This window comes from Macaca nemestrina, chromosome 13, assembly GCF_043159975.1.
Source record: "Macaca nemestrina isolate mMacNem1 chromosome 13, mMacNem.hap1, whole genome shotgun sequence".
NCBI classification, from domain to species: domain Eukaryota; kingdom Metazoa; phylum Chordata; class Mammalia; order Primates; family Cercopithecidae; genus Macaca; species Macaca nemestrina.
This window is the reverse complement of record NC_092137.1, coordinates 117,703,927-117,731,446: the sequence shown is the minus strand read 5'-3', so window position 1 is coordinate 117,731,446 and position 27,520 is coordinate 117,703,927. Positions and strand designations below refer to the sequence as shown.

The window sequence follows — 27,520 nt, the reverse complement described above, 5'->3', positions numbered from 1 at the left end:
GTCTTTTGCACATTTGGGTAGCCAGAGACCAGAAACCTCAAGTTACGAAAAAGTAAGTAGCAGGGGGGACTTTCCTAAGATCTGAGTTAGTTTCCTTCCTCCCTACTAGAAAGTTGTCTTCCAATTTCACCATTCGTTAAATATGTGTTACATACAAGATAGTTAAATTTCCAGCATAACTGAGATGAAGATATAGTGACTTTGAAAAGATGAGAAATCAGTTCTTTATGAAGTTCAGAACAAGACCATCCTATCCTTTAGGTCTGTTTCAAAGCAGATGTTAGTTTTGATGCTAAATATATCAACTCCTTTTACTGAACACCATCAAAAACAAAGCCACTGGTCACAGCGTGCTTCTCAGACTTTCCAGTACTTCCTAAGTGCCTTCACTTTTCCTCCATAGAAAAGAACAGACAATGGTGACGATCTGACATTCAGAAGGTGGCCACACAAGCCTGTAGGTCACTGCAGAAGCACCCCTATGAGGATGGAGACTATCCTAGCTACCCCAGCTACATCTACCCTCCAGTGCCTACACACAGAGGCCACAGCAATCACTCTAAGAGAGAGCTACAGCTAAGACTAGCCAGAAAAGGTGCCACCAATCACCTTTTTTCTTTTTGAGACACAATTGCACTCTGTTTTGTGCTGTGCTCTCCACTCTGTGGAGTGCTGTGGTGTAATCTTGGCTCACTGAAACCTCTGCATCCTGGGTTCATGGGATTCTCTTGTCTCAGCCTCCCAGATAGCTGGGATTACAGGTGCCCACCATCATGCCCAACTAAGTTTTGTATTTTTAGTAGAGATGGGGTTTCGCCATATTGGCCAGGCTGGTCTCGAACTCCTGACCTCGTGATCCACCTGCCTCGGCCTCCCAAAGTGCTGGGATTACAGGCGTGAGCCACCACGCCTGGCCCAACCACCCTATCTTAACACATGCCATTGATGAGACTGTAAATAAGCAGGGAATAAATAGGGGTCAACCCGACTCTGGAACAACAAACATCAGATTTGTTGTTGAAGCTAAAATTAATATGTGCAATAATGCATGACAACTATGCAGAAGATTCGAGACTAGTTACACATTCTTTAAAAAATTCAGCTTAATCCCTAAGAGGACCCAAGAAGGTATATTCTTTTATTTCTCTGCAAATCCAGAATTATATTTGTCTCTCCTACTTTTGGTAAAGATGTAGCAAAATAGGTTTCCCTTTCTCTCTCTCTCTCCCCCCCCATCCACCCACTAGAATGCTTTGGGAAGAACCCTGTCTGAGTTACATGCCACCTCTCGCTCCCTCTGGTCATTCAGCCCACATGTGAGAGCCTACTGTGTGTCAGCAGGCTTAACTTTACTTCCAGGCTTAACACTTCCCCAAACTCAGGCTGCGTGACAGGCCGGGGCAGCTTGGCTCTCCCATGCTCAGCATGCAGAGACTTCCCATGTGTGCACCAGACAGAAAGTCAAGAGCCATGGCTCCTGCTTTCTTGGGTAAGGGAGGGCAAACTTGGTCCTCTATGGTAAGTTTGCCTCATAAAAGAGCACACAAGGATTTCCAGTGGCTCTACGTGATGCGTCCCCCCGTTCCCCTGCCCAGAGACCCATGGCCGGGAGGTGGCTCCCGCCTGTAATCCCAGCACTTTGGGAGGCCGAGGTGAGAGGATCACTTGAAACCAGGAGTTCGAGACCAGCCTGGCCAACATGGCAAAACCCCATTTCTACTAAAAATACAAAAATTAGCCAGCGTGGTCGTGCGCACTTATAATCCCAGCTACAAAGGAGGCTGAGGCAGGAGAATCGCTTGAACCTGGGATGTGGAGGCTACAGTGAGCTGAAATCACGCCACTGTACTCCACATCCCCCTCTAATTAATTAATTAATTAAATCACATCAGGAAAATATCAAGCTTTCAAGATTCAAGAATTTCTTGAATCTAAAAATGAGGCCAGATCCATGTGCTTTTTCTCAAAGCCCAAGTCTGTATACAAAACATTTCATTTCTCAAATGTGTGTTCACTCAGAATACCTTTCTTCTGTGACCCCTCAGGAGTCCTAAGGAAATGTGGATGAAGCTGCCATGTGGCTGCTAAGGTACACGGCAGCCCACGGCCACTAGGCTCACCTGTCAGGCGCCAGCACAGGCGGATGGTACGAACGGCCCCTCACTCCTTTGGAAATGTGTCTGCACTGAGCCCCTAAGAGACCAGGACCCTGACAACACACAGCATCTGTAAGGCTCTCTGACCCTCAGAAAAAGGCTCCTCCCTCCGTCCTCTTCTTCCCATCCTGTTCTAGACAGAAGCACCTAAGCCAGCCCACTGACAACCACAGAGCAGCTTGGGGACTGGGGTTGTAGAGGGTGAGACGTGGGCCTTCTCTTGTAAGGTGGGGGTGTCAGGCTGCAGGAGCCCCTGGGAGATGTCCTAAGTGGGCCAAGAGGACTCTGAGGCAGAGGAGGACTCGAGCTAGAATCAGAGGGATGATAAGTCAAATAAATTACACAGAAGTGGTCCTAGTGGGAGCTGAGGGAGAAGAGCAAGAAAAGGGAGAGTGGGGGGAGGGGGGAAAAGGGGAAGGCCAAAGAGGGTCTGCAAATCTAGCCAGACCAAGAAGTTCAGAACCAGACAAGCCAAGGGGGACCAGGGTTCCCTGCTGAGGACACCTGCCTCTGGGCAGCCGCTATTCATCTTTCTAGACCAGCAGAAACAGCCCACCTCGTGGGAAACAGTCTCCATTTACTACACTGCTTTAATTCAGCTCTCCTCCAGCATCTCCAGCCAGTCGAAACAGACTGTAATTCGATTTAATGAAGCCCATCACTCTCCAACCACCCTCCCCGACAAAAAATAGCTGAATCCACTTTTTTTCACCCCACCATTTCCAACTTCAGGATATATCTCTTCTGTTTTGAGATTTCAGGATCTATCACCTTTTTTCCTTTCCACTTCCCTCCCTCTGTTCCCTCTGTGGGCAGCTCCTCAGTCACTCTGCCCTCTTGGACTCTGCGGCTATGATGTGGGGATCCCTGGCCCAGGGCCTGCCCTGCGTCCTGTGAGGGCTGAGCCGGGTGACTCCCACGCCTGGCAACTCCAACCAGCCCAGTCAACCGGGGGTAACAACGCACCCTGACCCTTCCTGCTCCCAGGGGAGCTACAAGCAGCTCCGCACTGGGGCCGTAAGTCCTGCTGGAGTGGCCACACATGGCGATCGTGACTAACTGGCAACCTGAGGCTCACCCAGCTCGTGACCCCAAGGGCACCTTTCTGCAGCCATTATCTGGGAAGGGAAGGGAAGGGAAGGGGAGGGGAGGGAAGGGGAGGGGAGGGAAGGGGAGGGGAGGGGAGGGGAGGGGAGGGGAGGAAGGACCAACCAGAGAGAGCCAGGGAGCAAGCGTGAAGAGACTGTTTTCCTCAGCTTCCAAACCTGGGCTCTCCTGGCAGGGCTTCAAGAAGACTGAGTCATTACCTGTTTATACCCGCAGGCCCACATCTCCATGACAAACGCTACAAACGAGAACTGGCCAGGAGTTGGGAGGCAAGGTACATGCCTTTCACTTTTTGAGAAAGCTGCTGAACCTGCAGTCAACAATTTGGCCCAGAAGCCTGCAGCCCCACCACAGGGCCAACCCCACGCACCTGCAGGAACCCTGGCAGCTCGGCGCTGGCCAACACCAGGCCCTTTTTAGCCTTTCCTGTCCCCTCTTCTTTCTGATACTTCCCAGGGCAGAAGACAGACGGGGAATGTCTTGGAGAATCTCCCTGAATTCTGGAATGTAAATGAAGGCTGCCAACTGATAGCTTTTCTCCAAAACCGGTTCTCGTACCACAAGGGATTTGGTGCTACAGACCTTCAATGTATTCTTGCCTCCCTTCTACCCAAAACCAAAACCACCACACCGGGAAGTGGAGCTGTACTGGGATATCAGTAGATTTGTGAGGGATCACTTGAAATCCCAGCGCCGTGGGGCTGGCCAGAGGAGCTGCTAGCAGGCCTCCGACTCCTGCAACTACACGGCTGCACTCACACGCCCACACGCCCCGCACACACAGGGAGACGGGGAGGAGCTTTACATGGCGCTCCTGTGAGCCCTCTAGCAACTCATGCAACCCAGGCTTGTTGCTTTGGGGCTTCCTGCAACTGTGACTTTTCCATTTTTAAGATATCTTTGTAAGCTGCACTAAAAGAACTCAGATACCAACGACTGCAGAGGCATTTGAAGAAATACAGGAGGGCAGGGCACCTACTGTACTGGACTGTCTTGCTTTTAAAACAGGTGCTCCTAAGATGGAGCCAGAGAGACCATCACGGGGCCTGGGGCTGAGAGGTACAGAGTCCAAACCCCAAAGGACACGGCCCCAAGCGTGTCCTTTCACAGGGGGCAACAAGCACCCCCTCACCCTCCATCTCAGATTATCAGAGGTGACACAAAACCATGGGAAATTCCTTGGAATCTTAACCTAAAAAATCAAGAGCACTTGTGTTTGATTTTACCTCACTCATGACTACACGTGATCTGTTTAAAACAAATGGACACAGCAGGAAGGGGCTTTGAATTCTTTCAGAACACATCAAACCCTCAGCATGCCGCCATGACAGGCCACGAATGAAGGGACACTCTCTACCCCACACATTGAGAAAAGACAGAGGACAGTGTATGGATTTAAAGAATAATCAGTCTTTTAAAAAAAAACACTTTCTTTATATTATTACTGGACACTAACTTTAGAGCTTTGAAGGAACTTAGCAGCATATCATCCAGGCCAAGTATGGAAGACTAAAGCTCAGAAAAATCACGTTTTAATATCAGTATTGGTCTTTTTGCAACTTATTTCACTCAACATAATGTCCTCAAGGTTCATCCATGTGGTAGCGTGTGTCAGGATTTCCTTCCTTTTCAAGGCTGAGTAATATTCCATTGTGCAGCTCACATTTTGCTGATGGCTTTCATCTCTTGCTGGACACTCAGGCTGCTTCTACCTTTTGGTGATTGTGAATAATGCTGCTGCAAACATGGGCATACAAAGAGCTCCAAGCCCCTGCTTTCAGTTCTTTAGTGTACATACCCAGAACTGGAATTGCTAGACACTAAGATCACTCTACTTCTAATTACTTTTGCACCAAGATGATAAAAAATAACTAGTGGTTCTTTAAAAATTCAAAATAAAAACTTTGGATACTAAAGTTGAACTTCCTTAAAGCAACAAACAATTCAAACAACTACCTCACAAGTCTCTAGGATTAGTATCAATTTGTGGCAAATAAACCACGTAGCGTACTGACTGACACTATTAGAGAGGCGTATTTCTGATGACAAAGTGGCACCAAAAATAGGTCCAGCTGTCCTGAAAATGTTTTCTACAAAGTAATTTCCTGTGAAAAGACAAAATGTCAGCTGGGCACAGTGGCTCGCACCTGTAATCCTGGCACTTTGGGGGGCCAAGGCAGACAGATCATGAGGTCAGGAGTTCAAGACAAGCCTGGCCAACATGTTTAAAACTCTGTCTCTACTAAAAATACAAAAATTAGATGGGCGGGTGGTGGGCACCTGTAATCCCAGCTACTCGGGAGGCTGAGGCAGGAGAATCATTTGAACCTGGGAGGCGGAGGTTGCAGTGAGCTGAGATAGCACCATTGTACTCCAGCCTGGGCAAAAGAGAGAGACTCCATCTCAAAAAAAAAAAAAAAAGCAAAGAAAAAGAAAAGACAAAATGTCTTAATGTTCACTAGCAAAGCACAGTGCTCCACAGATTTCTATTAAGCAGCTACCCATACTACGTTTTTTTTTTTCAGACTGAGTCTGGCTCTGTCCCCCAGGCTGGAGTGTAGTGGCGCGATCTCAGCTCACTGCAAGCTCCGCCTCCCGGGTTCACGCTGTTCTCCTGCCTCAGCTTCCCGAGTAGCCGAGACTACAGGCGCCCGCCACCACGCCCGGCCAATTTTTTGTATTTTTAGTAGAGATGGGGTTTCACTGTGTTAGCCAGGATGGTCTTGATCTCCTGACCTCGTGATCTACCATCTTGGCCTCCCAAAGTGCTGGGACTACAGGCGTGAACCGCCGTGCCCGGCCCTACCCACACTACATTTCTAAAAGCATTCTTTATGAAAATCAATTTTGAAATAATATCTGAAAACTCGAAGTCCACTACGTAAATGAGTAATCATCATTTCTGTCATGTCTCTGTCGAGATGAACGACACAGGAAAATCTGGATTAAGCCACAAGGGAAATTTAAATCTAACATAACCAAGGCTAACAAAAGCACGTGCACAGAAGGGCTGGGCACGGCTTGTGGGTCCCCTGTGCGGGTGGGGGAGACACTACAACGGACGCTCTCACCTCTTGGTGATCTGACTTGGCTCCTGCAGATCCGGGTCAAGGTCAAAGACTTCATTATCCAGCAGCCTTCGCAGCGTCACATCGGCCAGCTGCTCCATGACCTTAAACACCTCATCCAGGTTCAGGAACATGGAGAAGTCACGCTCCTTATTCTGCGTGGTGATTCGGATGGTATCCGTCAGAAAGACATTGGACGTTCTTTCTAATTTCTGGATATCAACCCACGGAACTACAAGTTTAACTGTAAGAGAAAAGGGTGAAATACATATCATACCACGAAATTGGAGCCAAACTTGAGTGTGTCAGCAAGCAACTATCCAAAGCTCTCCTTAGGCCAATGTGTAAATGCCTTTTAAAAAAATTTTTTAAGTTCAGGGATACACGTTTGTAATATAGGTAAACTCATGTCATGGGGATTTGTTGTACAGATTATTTCATCACCCAGGTGTGAAGCCTGGTACCCATTAGTTATTTTTTCTCATCTTCTCCCTCCTCTCACCCTCCACCCTCAAGTAGGTGCCTGTGTCAGTTCTTTCCCTCTATGTGTCCATGGGTTCTCAACATTTAGCTCCCACTTATAAGTGGGAACATGCAGTATGTGGTTTTCTGTTCCTGCGTTAGTTTTCTAAGCATAATGGCCTCCAGCTCAGTCCATGTTCCTGCAAAGGACGTGATCTCATTCTTTTTTATGGCTGCATAGTATTCCATGGTGTATATGTACCACATTTTCTTTATCTAGTCTACCAATGATGGACATTTAGGTTGGTTCCATGTCTTTGCTATTGTGAATAGTGCTGCAGTGAACATATGCATGCATGTGTCTTTATGGTTGAGCGATTTATATTCCTTTGGATATACACCTAGTAATGGTAACGCTGGACTGAATGGTAGTTCTATTTTTAGTTCTTTGAAGAATCACCACACTGCTTTCCACAATGGTTGAGCTAATTTACACCAGCAATACCATTCTGGACATGGGAACAGGCAAAGATTATATGATGAAGATGCCAAAAAGCAATTGCGACAGAAGCAGAAATTGACAAATGGGATCTAATTACATGAAAGAGCTTCTGCACAGCAAAAGAAACTATCAACAGAGTAAACAGAGAACCTACAGAATAGGGGAAATTTTTTGTAAACTATGCATCTCACAAGGTCTAATATCCTTGTGAGATAGCAACTATCAGGAACTTAAACAAATTTACAAGTAAAAAACAGACCACCCCATTAAAAAGTGGGCAAAGGACACAGACACTTTTCAAAAGAAGACATACATGCGGCCAACAAGCATATGGGAAAAAAAGCTCAACATCACTCATCATCAGAGAAATGCAAATCAAAACCATAATGAGATGCTACCTCATACCAGCCAGAATGGCTATTATTAAAAAGTCAAAAAATAACAGATGCTGGGGAGGTTGTGGAGAAAAGGAAACGCTTATACACTGCTGGTGTAAATACCTTTAAACCAGAGCAGGAAAGAAGAGCACAGACCACCTGACAGCTGTTGGTCAAAACCCAACTCGTGTTCTAATGGTTTTCTTAAAGATTTAAGTAAAACTTCCCAAGCTGAAGGCTGCCGCATGTTTCAAAGGAACACTATTCTGAAAAACCAAGTTAACAACGTTTACCCTTCTCAAGAATATTTAAACTTCAATAGTTATGCATAAGTTTCTGAATCTACATAAATTCCTTCAAAAACAGCATTCACAGTGTAAGTCATGGGAAAAAGAGGTGTGTAAATGAGGATCATTCATGATCTCATTGAGAGAAATGGACGTAACGTTTAGCCTGTTGTCAATAACAGTTGCAAGAGTCTTACAAGACAGAGTATAAGCAGCTTTTATGAAACTTTAAAAAAGTAACACAGTACAAACGGTACATTTTAGAAACACCTGGTCTAGTCTCAGAAATGTTTCTAACAGCGGTAGCCAGGGCTGGCAATACAGAGTCAGCAAAGAGAACAGAAAGTCTAAACATCTGGCGGCCTGCTGTCAGAGAGGCATGCACAACACCTGAAAATCAGAAATGTCACCACATATGAGGGATCATTTATTTTTCCTAAATCTTTTTGTTTGTTTGTTTGAGGCGGAGTCTTGCTTTGTCACCCAGGCTGGCGTGCACTGGTGTGATCTCGGCTCACTGCAACCTCCGCCTCTGGGGTTCAAGCGATTCTTGTGCCTCAGCCTCCCAAGTAACTGGGACTGCATGCACCACCATGGCTGGCTAATTTTTGTATTTTTAGTAGAGGCGGGGTTTTCCACCGTGCCCCATTTTTTCCAAATCGTACCCTCCTAACACAAAAAGGTTTAGTGACAATCACTAATAAGTGTCAGAAAACAATTCATTTTCCTTTTCAAATAGAGAATGACGTTCTTATTTTTACCATTTCTTTCTGTTTATCTTGCAATACCACTTTCAGCGCTTTAATAATTTTAAAGGCCATATTTCTGCATCAGGCTTGACAATAAACTTCTCCAGCTACTTCTACCAGGTTTCATAAAAGCTCTTTTATACACAGGTATATATGCTCCACCTATGCCACCAACTTTCATTCATTAAGCATCTCCTTTGTGGAGAGCCCACCCTGCACTGAAGGAGCTTGTTCACAAAGAGAAAACAGACGTGCATATGAGTAAGCGACCACTGACTTGCTGGGACTGAGCATAAAAATGCAAATACGGTACAAACAATATGGGGACCAGGGAAGGCTTTCTGGAGGTGACAAAATCCGAACTGAATTTTGAAGGATGAAGGATGAATAGGAGTTTCCAACAGGCTAAGTACAGAGAAAGGAAAGAAAGTCAGGTGGACTTTGAAAAGCATTTCAAAGAGAAGGAAGAGAAGGAAGACAGGGTGGCTAAGGTTAGGTCAGGGCACACCCCGAGGGTGCGGAAGGGCTGTGCGGATAGGGTGTGTATCCTAGAGCATCAGAACCAACGCTGGCGAGCTGGGAACGGAACGCCACGTGCCAGAAGCCAGCTACAGCAGACCCCCCAAGAGAAGCTCCTCTCACTGGTTCAACTTGAAATGTAAATCAAGAAAGAAACCAAAATTACACACTCACGTATGCAGCTTCCATACTACCCGACATGAGCACTTACAACAGTATCTGGTTCTGGAAGAAGTTTCCGTGGGAACAACTTTTTAAACATTCAATATACAACTGACACTTGTGGCTTCGCTTTTTCACCTGCGAATCCCATTGCCTAGGACAGCTCCTGCCACTGGATAAATACGTGAGCCGTCAATCAGTGCATGAATCTCAAGGAGACAGTGAAGAATTCCCCTTCTGGAAGCGACTGCATATCCAGCCAGTCTTCCAAGGGGCAGTCCTGACCTTCAGCGCCAGGAATTTTTTTAATGGCCTGCTTTGTTAAAAAGCAGGAATATGGCCGGGTGCAGTGGCTCACGCCTGTAATCCCTGCACTTTGGGAGGCCGAGGCGGGCGGATCACGAGGTCAGGAGATCGAGACCATCTTGGCAAACACGGTGAAACCTCATCTCTACTAAAATTACAAAAAATTAGCCGGGCGAGGTGGTGGGCGCCTGTAGTCCCAGCTACTCGGGAGGCTGAGGCAGGATAAAGGCGTGAACCTGGGAGGCAGAGCTTGTAGTGAGCCGAGATGGCGCCACTGCACTCCAGCCTGGGTGACAGAGTGAGACTCCGCCTCAAAAAAAAAAAAAAAAAAAAAGCAAGAATATGTTCTACACTTTGAGAAATATTAAGCCATCAGTGATAACACTATGTTTTCTAAACTTACAGAAGTAAAAACCCCTTAGTGGCTATGTAAAGTGAACTATACAGAATGTTTCCTAAGGCAGTAGAAAAAGTGAATTCTCCAGATGGAATCCCCTGCTAGTAGTAGCATATATAAGTAATCAAGTGTCACCCGGTGTCATCTCCACCATTTATTTAAATCTGTCCAACTCTTCCTATTAACGGCCCTTCCTGGGAGCAGCGCTGAGTCCCGAGGGCCAACTTTATCTGGGAAGAGCCTGCCAGGCCTCACTTACGTTCCTTGCCCAGGAAGAAGGAGTAGAAGCAGAGGTGGTTGATGCTGAGGTACAGCCAGCCCTGGCGGGGCACCCTGCCCTTCCAACAGCAGCAGGAGTAGTAGGTGACCAGCTTCTCTGCCTCGGGGAAGTTGAACCTGGCCTCAAACTTCACCAGGGCTTCTCGGAATTTCTCGGGTTCTTCCTCCTGCTCGGCGAGCCTGCTGCTGGTCTCCTCGGCTATCAGAGCCTGACACAAAGAGATGACAGTCCCTGCTCAGTGAGCCGGCAATGGGAAGGCAGGGGCTGCAAGGGATCTGAAGCAGGAGGGACTGAGACGCACAGGCCCCGGAGAAGCATGCGCTGCTTCAATGACAGACACACCTGACGAGGAGACTGGCTCAGCTGTGTCATCCATCAGCCACCCAGACACACAGCTACAGCAGAAAAAAAAGGAATGGCAGTCGGGGTCAGAAAACCCAAGAACCAGTTTCTCACTCGGCCACTTACCGATCATGAGGCTCTGGGTGAAGCATTTGACTTCTAAGCCCAGTTCTCAAACAAATGATTTTTTTTTTTTTTTTCCTTTTTGGAGATTTTTGCTCTTGTTGCCCAGGCTGGGGTGCAATGGCGCAATCTCAACTCACCACAACTTCCGCCTCCTGGGTTCAAGCGATTCTCCTGCGTCAGTCTCCCGAGTAGCTGGGATTACAGACATGTGCCACCATGCCCGGCTAATTTTGTATTTTTAGTAGAGACAGAGCTTCTCTCCATGTTGGTCAGGCTGGTCTCGAACTCCCGACCTCAAGTGATCCACCCGCCTCAGCCTCCCAAAGTGCTGGGATTACAGGTGTGAGCCACTGCACCCTGCCGCAAACATCATTTTCTAAATTTTCCCTACAGACATATGAGGATAAAAGGACTGTCTCAGGCCCGTGAACTCGGCATCAATCCCAAAGAACTACCCAACTTTGAGATAAAAGTTAGTCCTATGAGCATGCAGGTGCAGTGGTTCACACCTGTAATCCCAGCACTTTGGGGAACTGAGGTGAGCAGATGACTTTAGCCCAGGAGTTCGAGACCAGCCTGGTCAACATGGTAAAACCCCATCTCTACTAAAAACACAAAAATTAGCCAGGTGTGGTGATGTGCACCTGTAATCCCAGCTACGTGGGAGGCTGAGGCACAAGAATCGCTTGAACCCCGGAGGCAGAGGTTGTAGTGAGCCGAGATTGTGCCATTGCACTCCAACCTGGATGACAGAGTGAGACCTTGCCTCAAAAAAAAAAAAAAAAAAAAAAAAAAAAAACTTACTCTTTTGAGGAAAAACTCATGAAGATCTTCCTCATTAGGTTCAAAAATGTTGGTATTTAAGGCTACTACCGGCCTGACCATGTGGCTCACTCTGCAGTCTTAAATGGATATTGGCCAAGGTTCCCAAGGTCATAAATAACCTCCAAAGCACTTGGGTTTATGGGAAAACAAGGCATCTAAATCCACGATTTTTTTGCCAAAAATGAGTAACAATTAGTGTCCTTCATAATCTGGGGTGGTGGTAGAAGGGCCTAGAATTCACGCTTGTGGCCTATTTGTTCCTAATTGACAACTCATTGCTACCATCAGAAATCTGATTTCCCATCCCTGGGAGCTTGCTGCAAAATCCTTCCCTGAGAATATCTTTTTGTTACCTTCGCATGAGCAGCTGTTTAGGAACTCCTGGGCGGGCCCCAAGCCTCACATATGCTACCTGATTGTAAAAACACATTTAGGATTCAAATTCCAGCTACTCAAGAGGCTGAGGCAGGAGAATCATGTAAGCCCAAAAGTTTGAGGTTACAGCGCACTATGGCGGCACCTGTGAGCAGCCACTGCACTCCAGCCTGGGCAACACAGCAAGACCCCATCTCTAAAAATACATATATATATACACACACACACTTCTATCATTTATCTTTATTAACATTCCCCCCTCTTTTTTTTTTGTTTAGGTAGGTAGGTATGTCTCATGAAAAGCGATGTCCCTCAAGACAAGACTACTTTTTGGGTATTTTTGTCAAACCCTGCACTATTACATAAGCTATTTTCAGACTGAAACCTGAGCATTGACGTTAACATAACAATGTAATTTGAAACTATTATTTATTTTTATTTATTTATTCTGAGACGGAGTCTTGCTCTGTCGCCCAGGCTGGAGTGCAGTGGTGCGATCTTGGCTCACTGCAAGCTCCGCCTCCCGGGTTCACGCCATCTCCTGCCTCAGCCTCCCGCGTAGCTGGGACTACAGGCGCCTGTCAGCACGCCCGGCTAAATGTTTTGTATTTTTAGTAGAGAGGAGGTTTCACCGTATTAGCCCGGATGGTCTTGATCTCCTGACCTCATTGATCCGCCCGCCTCAGCCTCCCAAAGTGCAGGGATTACAGGCGTGAGCCACTGTGCCTGGCCTAAAATTATTTTTAAAAGAAATCTGGAGGCTGATGAAATTTCAAGTGATTTTCATTTTCTTCATTATGTTTTTCTCTGTTTCCCACATTTTATTTAACAAGACATTATACACGAATGAAGTACTAGTTAAGAGAGATGAATATTTTTGAAAAGCATATCTAATATATAATGAGTGCTGAGCTCTCCCCTTGCCCTGGAAGTGAGCGTGGAGGGGTCTTTATGAAGGCTCCGGAGTAGACAGGCAGCAGGCACAGCTGCAGGGTGGGACCCAAGGGCTCCCGGTGAAGGCGTGAGGGTGGCCATGCTGACCCTTGCCTTCCTTGAAGTATGGCTTCTGGTTACAGGCACAGCTTGAAACAGGGATTTTTCAAAGTTTTCTAGAGTCAAAGGTTCAGGATATGAGTAGGAAGGCCTCCATTCCCAGATCCTTAGGATTTGGCCAGAGGAAAGGGAGATCAAATGTCACGCTGTGCTCCCAGACTCAGGCCAGGCAGGCCCCTCACTCCCCAGCCCTGCCTCCTCAGGACTTACTTTTCAAAGCATTTTAGCTTCAAAGTGTCAGGGACCAGAATATATCACCCCAAAATATGCCACTTTGGCAAAAGGATGATTTTGAGCTGAAGAAAACTGAGAAACAGCAAACACCAAAAAGGCTGTCTTCCCCCTCGACATCTGCCTCAAAACAGGACCTGTTTTTAAAGGTCCATTAGTCAAGGTGTGTCCTGCTCCTGTACCAGAAAGAGGACTTTGACTCTCAGTCACCAGAAACAGCTCTCGACCCTCCCAAGTCCAGAAACAGCCCTGAGAGGAATCTACGTAACCTCACTCAACTAATCCTTAGCTTCCACGCGTTTCCCACACAGAACGCTGCCCCAAAAGCCTAACGGCCTCTTTTCTAGTCTTGTCGCCTTTCTACAAATGCACTGTTCTTCACTGAGATGCTATGTAAGCCCAAGTGCTAACCACCCCTGTGAGTTACTCATCACTGAGCTTCTGTTACACATATGCATGCTTCTGTGTTCAAATAAAGTCAGTTTGGCTGGGCGTGGTGGCTCACATCTGTAATCCTAGCACTTTGGGAAGCCAAGGCAGGAGGACTACTTGAGCCCAGGAGCTCGATACCAGCTTGGGCAACATGAGACCTCGTCTCTACAAAAAATAAAAACAGCCAGGTGTGGTGGTGTGTGCTTGCAGCCCCAGCTACATGGGAGGCTGAGGCAGGAGGATCACTTGAGCCTGGGAGGTCAAGGCTGATGTAAGCCACGATTGCACCACTGCACTCCAGCCTGAGTGACAGAGCAAGACCCTGTCTCAAAAGAACAACCAACAAAAATAAACTCTGTTTTTCTCTTGTTCATCTTTTGTCAGTGTAATTTCCAGGACCCCAGCCATGATATCTAGGAGAGTCAAGGACAAGTTTTCTTATTCTATAGAAACTGTTTAAAAATCACTGTAGCAAGAGTTAATTTTCTTCCTGCAAATTAAGAAGAGCAATACCTAAATCAAAGAACCACTACAACTTGCATTAGACCAAGACAGGTGGGGGTAAGTGTGAAAAATAGCTCTGAATGGGGCCTTTCTGTAGCTACCCAAGTGTGATATGACCCAGGGAAGTGAGCCACAGTTGGCTGGGCCAGGATGAGGGCCGACCCAAGCCCACCATGGCCCAGTCCACCCGCTAACCCCACTGGCCAGGTATAACTCCAAGAAGACATTGTCAAGCTGGCTGGACGTGGGATGCCTTCCCTTTCACCAGATCCCGTAAGTATCCCCCAGTCCCCGAAGGAAAAGATTTTGTTCCTCCAAAATCAAAAATCTGCTTTGACACCCTTTACGAAAAGCCATGGCACTTGAGGTATTAGAAAGCCAAGCTTTTTGCAGAAAACAAAATCGAAGGGCTAGGAGGTTTTACCCTAAGGAAGGTAAAGTGTATCACATGCTAATGTGTTAAAGTATTTAATGAGAGAGTTAAATTTAGAATGAGAAACTATCTCTCCCAGGCCAATGGGGCTTTGAAAGCACCGATTACCCATCATGTTACTGCAGGGACGCCAGTTATATAAGACTGTAACTCACAGGAAGTATCACAGATACCTCCCAAAATACTCCTCTCTTGCCCACTCAAAACTTAATTGGCTTTCATTACATTTAATTTACATATTTTAAGAATAAACATCCACTTCTAGCAGGAGGAAAGTGGTAGATCCAACAGAATAGTGTGACAAGATGTCACAACTGCAAAAAAAAAAAAAAAAAAAAAAAAAAAAAAAAGGTGATTTAAGAAGTCAAATAATGTGTTGCTCTGCAAAAACATAAATCTGAACATTATTTTTTTTTTCCGGCGATAAAAAAGGGCCTTCACTCCTGTAAAGGATAACAAAAACTAAGCCTGAGAATAAAGTCTTGTTTTTTTTTGTTTTTTTTTTGAAACGGAGTCTCGCTCTGTCCCCCAGGCTGCAGTGCAGTGGTGCAATCTTGGCTCACTGCAAGCTCCGCCTCCCGGGTTCACACCATTCTCTTGCCTCAGCCTCCCGAGTAGCTGGGACTACAGGCGCCCACCACCACGCCCAACTAATTTTTTTGGATTTTTTAGTAGAGATGGGGTTTCACCGTGTTAGCCAGGATGGTCTCGATCTCCTGACCTCGTGATCCACCCGCCTTGGCCTCCCAAAGTGCTGGGATTACAGGAGTGAGCCACAGCGCCCGGCCAAGTCTTTTTTTTTTAACATGTCACGTGTATTTTGCTAGACTGACTAGAAAGTTAAGACAGGTGATAAATGAAACTTATCTGGCTTTATGTATTAAGCCAAAAAGTTCAGTTAGCAGAAAACACTGTTAGTATGCCACAGTGTTCGAAATGTCTTAAGGAAAAAAGATGGAAAGATGGGGAGAAACGTTAAACTCAAGGGACCTACCTTTACCTTCCCTTTGACAAAACTGGCAATGTCATCTTTATTATCAAAGACGGACAAGGTGTGAAGGAGATTTTGTTCCAGCCAGTCCCAGTGCTGGTTGATTTCCTCTAATGTTGCACCTGGATTCGAATAGAAAAAGATACAGAGCTTAAAAAATGCAATCGAAGTAATTCCTAGAACATGAACTCATTTTCTAAATATTGTGTATCCCCGTGTTGATGTTATTAAAACATCTGGGCTCTCATACCCTGGGCCACAGTTTGCCAGATGAAATGGAAGGCACCCCCACTGGGGCTGTGGTGCCCCTCCCCGTCGCAGTGGGATGTGCAAGCATCACTCCCACTGCCACACGGATGGGCCAGGTGGCCAAGTGAGTTACTGCTGGGACGGTTCTGTGACCATCCTACCCACCCTACTAACGCACAGAAGTCCGACCATCTCCACTCAAACGACAGAAACATTTCTAATTATTCAGCTACTCCAGCATGGAACAAGCCCAGAACAGCAGACCAATCCTGAGCGGCCTTGCAAAGTTCTCCCATGAAAAGAAGAGTCGCTTCAAGAGGTGCCGAAGCCCAAGTCCATGGAGGAAAGAGCCTCTTGCCAGGGCTCTGCTGAAGGCCCCAGGGGCTGCCACTTGCACCCAACATTGCTGCAACACAACAAGCAAGGGCCTAGGAAATTTACAGCTTACAAATGTGTACTTCACAGCATTTACAGCAGTGGCCGTGAAAAACATACATAAAAAGAGGTCTGACAGTACATGTTAAAACAGAAACACAAAGGCATTAAATCATAGGCATAAATTCATTTCTTTCGATGACAATGTTTTCTAATCATCACATTATTAAAGCATTAAGCAAAAAGCTTAGTCATTTTAGTTGTCTGTATTTCCTCTCTATTCTCATCATCTCTACTGGACAACGGGCACTTTGACACAGGGACTGTTCCCAGCTCCTCATGAAGGGCCTGGCACACGGCAGATGCTCAACAAGGTCCACCGACTAGAAGCACACACGGTCCTGGACAACAAAAACACGTGGGCATCAGGTGTTTCTAGTGTAGGCAGGTTTCCAAAATGGGAAGCAGGAGATATTCCAACCTCGAAGAAATGAGACAAACAACAGAGCTGAATCATCTAGCCAGTGTGAGAGGGATATGGTGCCCAGAGCCACCCACCACTTACCCAAAAGCCAGATATGGACCGGACACAGTGGCTCACGCCTGTAATTCCAGCACTTTGGGAGGCCGAGGTGAGTGGATCACTTGAGGACAGGAGTTTGAGACCAGCCTGGCCAACATGATGAAACCCCATCTCTACTAAAAATACAAAAATTAGCCAGGCGTGGTGGTAGGCCCCCCTAACCCCAGCTACTTGGGAGGCTGGGTCAGGAGAATCACTCGAACCTGGGAGGAGGAGGCTGCAATGAGCCGAGACCACGCCATTGCAATCCAGCCTGGGTGACAGAGCGAGACTGTCTCAAAAAAAAAAAAAAAAAAAAAAGCCAGGTATGCATTTTGCTCAGTCATCTTTCTCTCCGCATGTTATGTGCAGCCTTCCTCTCCCTGGAATGTAAACATAAACACCCCACACAAGAAGGTGCCAGGGGACTGGCTCTGGACTTGTGGCTGCGTTGGGGTCCATGAGAATGAAAAACATCTATCTGTAGGAGGACTGTTGTTCTGAGCAGACACTTAGGGAAGGAATAAAAAGAAGTATCTAATAGAATAGTTCATAAGGAATAACGAGCCAGGCGCGGTGGCTCACGCCTGTAATCCCAGCACTTTGGGAGGCCGAGACGGGCGGATCACAAGGTCAGGGGATCGAGACCATCCTGGCTAACACGGTGAAACCCCGTCTCTACTAAAAAATACGAAAAACTAGCCGGGCGAGGCGGCGGGCACCCGTAGTCCCAGCTACTCGGGAGGCTGAGGCAGGAGAATGGCGTGAACCCGGGAGGCGGAGCTTGCAGTGAGCCGAGATCCGGCCACTGCACTCCAGCCTGGGTGACAGAGCGAGACTCCGTCTCAAAAAAAAAAAAAAAAAAAAAGGAATAACGAAAGTTTAAAACAATAGTGCTTATTTTGAATTTTCCCCATTTTGGGGCAAGGCATTGGCCAAAGCAGTATCCTTCAGTCATCACTAAAGCCAGTGCTCCCATTAGAGCTGGGAGGGCCCAGGCTTCTCTCTGCCCGAGGTCTCTCTTCACAGGCCATGACTCCCCTGTCCCTGCACCAAGAGCCCTTGGCCAGTGACCCTGCCCTACTGCCCCTCAGCCCCACCTCCTGTGTCCTGCTCTCCAAGGATCACAGAAGCCCAAGGAGCAGCCCACTCAGGTGCAGCAGAAGCTTCCTCTGAGGTGAGGGTCCCGGTCCTCTTGCTCTCCTCTTCCTGCCGTCTGGGAGGGTTCCCACGGTATCACGAAACCCCTGGCCCTTCAGGCTCCCCATCCCTCTTACAACTGGGAAAGCTTGTTTTAAAACAAAATCAAACCCAGCTACTCCAGGCTCCCCAGCATGACTCTCTCGAAGCTTCTGACCTTTCCCCACCTGCACTGAGGCCCCGGGCGTCTGCTTGGCTCCTCAGCTGGTTATAACACATGCCACGCTGACCCGACTTAGGGGTACATCTGGTTTACCTGCCACTGGCTTAAGTCTCCCTGCCCTGTTCAGTGTCCCCAGGTGGCAGGGGTGTAGGTGTCAGCCACAAGAACACCCTTCTCTAAATCCAGTGGGTCAACAATGGTGTCTTCTCTATCGCATCACTAAGTTGGGTTCAACCCAAGCTGATAATCTTGCACAAGCACCTGGGGTAGCCCAGGGCTCTGCTTTTCCTTGGCACTTTAAGACCTTTTCTTTCTAAGTCTTTTATCCTTTATTATCCATTACAATAAAACCCATTACTCAGAACACTGAAGAAAAAAAAAAACAAGTGAAGAATAAGCTGAAAAGCGAGCACTTTATGGGACCTCGATTTTTTGCTGTTTGTTTTCATGGGCCCTCTCACTGATCCAGAAGAAGAGAGAACCAAGAGTTGCAGGAACAAAGACGAACTAAAGCGGGGGGGAAGATCCACCTTTGTGGTGCTGGTCTGTTCCAGATGCTACCTCACTGATGTGTGATGAAGACTGAGTGAGGAAATGGAGGCTCAAGTATTTGTCCAAAATCATGTCAAATGAAGGGCAAACCAGGGCATGAAATGACTCTCTACAACCTGCAAGTACTCTGGGGTCCTTCTATAAAAAGCTATATTTGAATTTTTTTTTTTTTTTTGGAGATAGAGTCTCTCTCTGTCGCCCAGGCTGCAGTGCAGTGGTGCAATCTCCACTCACTGTAACCCTGCCTCCTGGGTTCAAGAGATTCTCCCACCTCAGCCTCCCAAATAGCTGGGACCACAGGCGCACACCACCTCGCCTGGCTAATTTTTGTATTTTTAGTAGAGCTAGGGTTTCACCATGTTGGTCAGGCTGGTCTTGAACTCCTGACCTCGTGATCTGTCTGCCTTGGCCCCACAAAGTGCTGGGATTACAGGCGTGAGCCACCGCACCTGGCCCTGCTACATTTCATTTTTTTTTTTTTGAGATAGAGTCTCATTCTGTCGCCCAGGCTGGAATGCAGTGGCGCGATCTTGGCTTACTGCAAGCTCCACCTCCCAGGTTCACGCCATTCTCTTGCCTCAGTCTCCCCAGCAGCTGGGACTACAGGTGCCCGCCACCACGCCCGCTAATTTTTGTATTTTTAGTAGAGACGGGGTTTCACCGTGTTAGCCAGGTTGGTCTCAAACTCCTGACCTTGTGATTTGCCTGCCTCGGCCTCCCAAAGTGCTGGGATTACAGGCGTGAGCCACCGCGCCCGGCCACATTTGAATTTTGAATTTTTAAGCATCATTTACATCATCCTCAGACCTAGTTCTTGCTATGGCTGGGCATTAAAAGAGATACTCTGTGCTTCCACTTACAGCAAGCTCTCTCCCTGCACTCCCATCCTCCTAAATGCATCCTTTCAGGCGACCTGATACAGTTGATCATTTATCCTGCTATTAAGCTCACAGAGGCTAACACCATTAACTGGTAACAGCTAACCCAGCTAACCGCATGTGTCTTCCTCAACTGATAACTTTAGATAACATGAATAAATTATCATCAAGCCCCAACATAATATATCCCTATGGAATTAAGATTTGGGACAACGTCATCAAAAAACTAGACTTTTATTCTTTAAAAAATTCATTCTACCTACTGGGAAGGAGCTTATCATAGAGAAAGATAATTCTAAAACAAAAACCAACCCACACCTTCAAAGAGAAAATAAACCACACAATAAAAAAATCTATCACTGAGTCATAGTGAGGTTTTGTTCCAATCTACCCTGCTCCTGAATATAAGACATAATTGTATGCTTCTCCCAGCAAAGACAATCAATCTGATGAAACCTTTCCACCCTACTGGCTTCTATTTCCTACAGAAGTTGCCAAATGGCAGGGAAATTTTCCAGACTATAATTTCCTCTACAGGAAAGTCTTACGATGGGTTCCACGAATTCCACAAATCAATGCAAGCCGACCACACATCCGTGACCGCAAAAGATTAAAAGGGAAAGTCCTTCAATAGATGTCACATACCACGGTTCTGAAACTACACTACAGCAGCGGTTTTCAAACTACATAAAGTAGCACATCTCAAAATACCTTTCTTCAAAAAAAAAAAAAAAATCATAATAGTACAAAACAGAATACATGCAAACTCCTAAGGAGAGCTACTGATTTGTAAAATATGTTCGAGTTATGCACACCCATGTGAATATATTTCTGTCTGTAGGTCATGGTCAAAAGAAGATTGAAAGCCACTGCATTGTAGACATACAAGCAGTGCAAAGGGTAGAGAAGAGAAAACAAGAAAGTGAGAATGTGTCATCCATTGAAGACGCAGGATGATAAAAAGCCTACAAATTAACCCAGTACCACAGCAATGTTCTCACTGCGGCTTCTGCTGACTTTCCAAAACCAAGACAGAGGAGAGCTGCTATTGCGGCCTGAATTTTGTCTCTCCAAAATTCATGTTGAAGTCCCAGCTCCCAATGGGAGTATGTTTGGAGATAGCACTTTTAAGGAGGTATAAGGTTAAATAAGGTCATTACTAGTTTGGCATGCCTGGTGTCCTTGTAAGGAGAGACACCAGGTTAGTGCATCCACAGAGAAAAGGCCACGTGAGGATACAGAGAGAAGGCTGCTGTCTGCAATCCAAGGAGAGAGGAGACCTCACCAGAAGCCAACCCTGCTGGCACCTTGAGGCCGGACTTCCCAGTCTCCAGAACTGTGAGAAATAAATGCTTGTTTTTTAAGCCACTCAGTGTATGTGTGTAGGGGGCGGGAGGTAGAGGTGACGAGCAGCACTAGCAAGCTAACGCAGCTGTCTAAAACCAAAATGTATAGGAAGATTGTGGACTGTCATGGAAATCCAATTAGCAAAATTATGCCTGTCTTATTAAGACCCCCAATTTTTCAAAAAAATACTTTTTCATTGTCTAAGAAAATGAAAGTCCAGTGGATCTTAAACTTCACCCACATAAGAAGTCAAAAGTCAGAGTTATAAATCCCTCTGCAAAACTAAAATTCAGTATTAGGAACCTCAGGTAAGACCACAAAACGAACAACACTGATGACTTAGGAACAACCAGAGAAGGTCAACAGAGGACATTTTCTGGATGCCTGACAGTGTCAGGAATTTTGTTCCATATACCATACACATAATGTCATTTACCTCCATAAAATATTACAAGGTAACTGCCAGTATTTTAATTGTCTAGGTGAGAATAGCAAAGTGAAGAAAATAACCAACCCGAAAGCCAGTTCATCTGACTCGGGCCTGGCTCTGCCTGTGACAGCGTCATGGATGGAAGCTCCCAGTGGCTGAGTCACACTGAAACGCACACACAATGTTTATTCTCTTAGGTTTTTCCCAGAGGTATTTTCAGGAAATAAAACAAGCATCTCATTGTCTATGCCCACAGCTTCTGCATGGACACTGCCACAAAGAACTTGATCCAAGCTTGTTTTCAAAAGCAGCTGCTTCTCTCTGCACAGTCAATATCCAACTGAATTAAGTGCCTTCTCCGCCACCTAAGTCTTAATCAACAATGAAACGGGCATTCTGTGTGCTTAGTTCAGATCTGTTCCTCTGAAATGACAGGACATTTCTCTACAGGCCAAACACTAACCATCTACTGTCTAAATGCCTGGGCTAAAAGCCATACAGACTACAAAAGAGCTAGTTAAAAGTCAACTGCCATGGCAGTGTCATTCCCAAATCTCACTCAACACTCACCCTGTGCAGGGCAACTCAGGATCAAAGAATTCAAGCAAAAATTACAAATGAAGGAAGGGAAAGGGTTGGAACAAAAAGCCTTTGATTTTCAGAAAGCTGACATTCTTCAAGTGGATATGGTAACATCTAATCTGTAAGTCGAAAGCAGTATCTTTACAAGAACATATAAAAAGTTCAATGATCATCCCATCATAATGATTTACAAGGTTTTTAGTCAGTTATATTTTTCACTATACAGTTTAAGAAAATAAGCTTTAAATGTTTCTTTTTACAAAATGTCCTTGGCTTTTTTTTTTGCCTTCAAGTGAAATTAAAGAGTCCTAAAAGTGAAAAACAGACAAACTTAATCTCTGACAGTAAAAGTAAAATAGCCTTTTAATTTATAACTGAAATGGTCATTAAAATGTCCTTGTATTAGTACCAGTAGACACACTTTTCAGAAATAAAAGCAGGAATAGAAGACACAGGAAAAATGATCTATGATCAAATGAAAAATCAGTAAGTAGAAACAGAGTCAGAAATGACACAAAAAATACAGTCAGTAGACCAAGACATAAAACAGCTACACTCTAAGGCCAGGCACAGTGGCTCATGCCTATAATCCCAACACTTTGTGAGGCCGAGGCAGGCAGATCACCTGAGGTCAGGAGTTTGAGACCAGCCTGGCCAACATGGTGAAACCCCATCTCTACTAAAAATACAAAAATTAGTTGGGTGTGGTGGCGGGCGCCGGTAGTCCCAGCTACTCGGAGGTTGAGGCAAGAGAATTGCTTGAACCCGGGAGGTGGAGGTTGCAGTGAGACGAGATCACAGCACTGGGCAAAAGAGCAAGACTATGTCTCAAAAATAACATAAAACATAAAAAAATAAAATAAAATAAAAATAAATATACTCCACATGTTCAAATGGTAGAAGAAGGCACAAGCCTGTTAAGAAGCCAAATCAAATGGACGACATTTAAAAAGACTCAACTCAAATCTTTAGGAATGAAAAATATGGTATTTAAATTAGATTAAATCGAGATGGGGGAAAAATCAATTCTTAAAAAAATGGACAAAGTTAACTATTGGGTTATTAAAATAATTGCACAGAAAAAATAACCAATTAAACAGTGTTTTGATTACACATAGGTACAGGAATACCTCAAAAATATTGTGGGTTCAGTTCCAGACCCATGAAATTAAGCAAATATCACAATAGACCAAGTCACACAAATTTTGTGGCTTCCCAGTGCATATACTGGCCTGGTGCAGTGGCTCATGCCTGTAACCTCAGCACACTGGGAGGCCAAGGTGGGCAGATCACAAGGTCAGGAGTTTGAGACCAGCCTGGCCAACATGGTGAAACCCAGTCTCCACTAAAAATACAAAAATTAACCAGGTGTGGTGGCGTGCACCTGTAATCTCAGCTACTCGGGAGGCTGAGGCAGATAATTTCTTGAATCCGGGAGGCAGAAGTTGCAGAGAGCGGAGATCGAGTGCCGCTGCACTCCAGCCTGGGCGACAGAGCGAGACTATCTCAAAAAAAAAAAGAAAAAAAAAAAAAGTTATATTGACACTATACTGTAGTCTATTAAGTGTGCAATTGCATAATTACGAATCCTCCATCTCCTCTCTCCTGCTGTTTCTGGTGGCCTCTGACCATGTATTTGTGTGGTCTTGGAGATACAGCCAGTGGCTTTGGGAGGAAGGTGCTTTGTGGCTGGCAGAGTGTTTACGACTTCGTTCTTACACCAAACGCACCTTGCTAAAGCTAAACAACCAGCTGTCTATTAAAATAATGAATCCTCCTCTCTTATAAGTAGACATACAGCCATGACAATGTCCTGTGCTGGCCTTTAAGGCATTTTGTTCCAAATACTGCATGGGAAGAGTAAAATGTTCTCTCTTCGAGAACAGTGGTGACAATCACAGAGGAACAAGCTTGAAGAACACAGTTTTCACAGAGTGTCGTGGGGGACATTGAGATTAAGGAGAGGCATACTTTGGAGATATTGTGGGTTTGGTTCTAGACCACCACAATAAAGCAAGTATCACAAGTGAGTCACTCACAGGTTTTTAAATTTCCCAATGCATAAAAAATTATGTTCACGGCACGCCGTAGACTATTAAGTGTGTGAAAGCATTATGTCTTTTAAGAAGTACATGCCTTACCTACAGAATACTTTATGGCTTTAAAAAAATGTTCATGATTATCTGAGCCTTTAGCAAGTCAATCTTTTTGCTGGTGGAGGGTCTTGCCTCAATGTTGATGGCTGCTGACTCATCAGTGTGCTGGTTGCTGAAAGTTGGGGTGGCTGTGACAATTTCTCAACATAAGACAACAATGAAGTTTCTTGCACGATTGACTCTCCCTTTCACGAAGATGCTGTTGATAGCATTTTGCCCACAGTAAAACTTCTTTCAAATTTGGAGTCAATTCTCTCAAACTGCTGCTTTATGAACTAAGGTTTATGAAATATTCTAAATCCTTTGTTGTTATTTCAGTGAGGTTTGAAGCATTCAACAACGTTTCAACAGCCTCTTCACCAGGAGAAGTTTCCCTCTCAAGAAGTCACTCTCTTTGCTCATCGATAAGGAGCAAATCCTCACTCATTCAAGTTTAATGAGAGTGCAGCAATTCAGTCCCATCTTCAGGCTCCACTTCTAATTCCTGTTCTCTTGCTGTTTCCATCACATCTGCAGTGACTCCCTCCACTGAAGCCTTGAACCCCTGAAGCCCTCAAAGTCATCCATGAGGATGAGAATCAACTTCTTCCAAACTCCTACTAATGTTGGTATTTTGACCTCCTTCCAAGAATCACAAATGTGCCTCAGGCATCTAAGATGGCAAATCCTGACTATGACCTACAGCAGCAGCTGAGACACCTGCGAAGGGATGCATCTTATCTTCTGCAGGCTTGAGTCAAGAACTCTCGGTCATCTTGGTAATAATGGGTTGGATGTCCAAAGTTGCAGAAAAAAGACCAGAACTTTCAGGAAAAAACTTACTGTATCTAGCAATTCAGATATGGTGGAAGTAAACTCAATGTTCCAGGAATATCTTCCAAAACAAAGGTAGTCGTCTCTGGAAGATGTAACTACAGTGGTGGTATGTAAACTCAAACTTTCACCCGTAAAATCTCTGACTCTGGTAAAACCAGAGAAAATGCACCAAGCAGCACAGGATATGTTTTGCCAACAAGAAAAGGCAGAAAAGGAACAACGGCAAATAAACCCACTGGATGATAACTTAGCACTTCAGGGAACAATCTACCTTATCTACTATTTAACAATAACTTGGCTGGGCACGGTGGCTCGCGCCTGTAATCCCAGCACTTTGGGAGGCCAAGGCAGGCAGATTACCTGAGGTCAGGAGTTTGACACCAGCCTGGCCAACATGGTGAAACCCTGTCTCTACTAAAAATACAAAAATTAGTTGAGTGTGGTGGTGGGTGCCTGTAATCCCAGCTACTCAGGTGGCTGAGGCAGGAGAATCGCTTGAACCTGGGAGGCAGAGGCTGCAGTGAGCGAAGATCGCGCCATTACACTCCAGCCTGGGCAACAAGAGCAAGGCTCCGTCCCAAAAAAACAAACAAATAACTAGAAAATAAGGTGCATCTGTACACTGAAAGTAGTATTTGTTAATAATATCAATAAAATTGATAATATTCATATAAATAATATAAAAATGCCAAGATTGATAGAACTTGTATTGTGAATTTAAACACTCTGATTTGTATTAAACATACGCAGTTAAACTTTGAACCAAGTTTTATGGGATTTTTTTTCTCAAGTCATGTTTTTAGAATTGCAAATTAAATTATCATTCACTATTCTTATTGCTTTCCATTTTATAGATAACATTCTTGGACACAAGGAACTAAATACATCATTCTTGGACACAAGGAACTAAATACATCATTTATATACAGAGCATGTTTACTTTTTTTTTTAAGACAGAGTTTTGCTCGTTGCCCAGGCTGGAGTGCAATGGCGTGATCTCGGCTCACTGCAACCTCCACCTACCGGTTCAAGCGATTCTCCTGCCTCAGTCTCCTGAGTAGCTGGGATTACAGGCACCCACCACGACGCCCGGCTAATTTTTAGTATTTTTAGCAGAGATGGGGTTTCACCATGTTGGCCAGGCTGGTCTTGAACTCCTGACCTCAGCTGATCTACCCACCTCAGCCTCCCAAAGTGTTGGGATTACAGGCATGAGCCACTGCGCCCGGCCTACAATTTTATTAAAAGCCTGAATTTGAAGATACATTCCAATCTTGCATAAAGTTCATGTTGGGTTTTTATATTACCTAATTTAAAAAAATTGTTTTAACCAATTTTCTGTGCCAGGTTATGTTAAATACTATTAAATATCTTGTGTGACCAACCGATCCTACCAGTAATGAGAAAACTGTCTTAAAACAAATCTGATTTTTTTTTTTTTTTTTTTTTTTTTTTTTGAGATGGAGTCTCGCTCTGTCGCCCAGGCTGGAGTATAGCAGCGCCATCTCAGCTCACTGCAAACTCCGCCTCTCAGGTTCAAGCAATTCTGCCTCAGTCTCCCCAGGAGCTAGGATTACAGGTGACCACTACCACGCCCTGCTAAGTTTTGCAGTTTTAGTAGAGATGGGGGTTTCACAATGTTGGCCAGGTTAGTCTCGAACTCCTGACGTCAGGTGATCTGCCTGCATCAGCCTCCCAAAGTGCTGGGATTACAGGCGTGAGCCACCATGCCCAGTCAACAAATCCGATTTTTAAGAAACCCTCACCTATTCTGTAGTCAGCTAAGCTTTTAATTACATTAATTTCAAGGACTTGAGAATTACATTTCTGCCTTTATCATCCAGGTATCAAACAATTACAAACCTAAAAATGGTTACCATAATTATCTATATAAGCCTAAATAATACAGACTTGAAAGACCCCAGGAGGTAAATATACATATTAAATTTGGATTTTTAATTCTAAAAGACTGCACTTAAGCCTGTAATAGATACATTGCTAAGAATATCTTTGTAAATTCTGAATATAATTCTTGGGGGTTTGTCTCAGTCAATAATAGGAAATTTAAATTAGCATAGGCCTTAAGGCCTGGTTGAGTTATTAGGCCCTGTAAAGGAGACTAGAAATTTGATCATTCTTTAGTTAATTGTTATTGATTGGTAGGTGATATTTTCTCAGATATTAAGTAAATGTAAAGCTTTGGGTATTTGGAGAATAACTTTCTATAACACTAACCATTATATTTGGTAATAGAATTTAAGTTGATGAAAGGTACTACATATTTTAGAAATTTAATTAAGGTCTAGATCAGAGCAGTAAACAATGGAGAAAAGTGTGCATGTGCTTTTCCCCAGTTTAATTTTAAGTAATTTACTACTGTAGTCTCATTTTAAAAGTTTGCAGGGAAAAAAAAAGTTTTCAAAGAACACAGATTAAATTCACTAAGTTCAGATATGCTTCCTTATATGATTTAAAATTTGCTGTGTGAAATTTAAAAGTGTTTTTAAAGACCTAAAATAAAGGGAC

The 27,520-nt window shown here is 45.0% G+C and overlaps 1 protein-coding gene across 3 annotated transcripts in view; it reads right to left on the bottom strand.

Moving 5' to 3' along the window:
* Nucleotides 1-27,520, bottom strand: part of LOC105490107 (TBC1 domain family member 8) — a 131,972-nt gene that overhangs the window by 34,289 nt on the left and 70,163 nt on the right. For all 3 annotated transcript variants that reach the window (XM_071077251.1, XM_071077252.1, XM_071077253.1), the window contains exons 3-5: nucleotides 15,688-15,806; nucleotides 10,352-10,580; nucleotides 6,335-6,575 (exon numbers count right to left, since the gene is read on the bottom strand). In XM_071077251.1, the coding sequence (XP_070933352.1) occupies nucleotides 6,335-6,575; nucleotides 10,352-10,580; nucleotides 15,688-15,806 (589 nt within the window). The remainder of the gene's footprint in view (nucleotides 1-6,334; nucleotides 6,576-10,351; nucleotides 10,581-15,687; nucleotides 15,807-27,520) is intronic.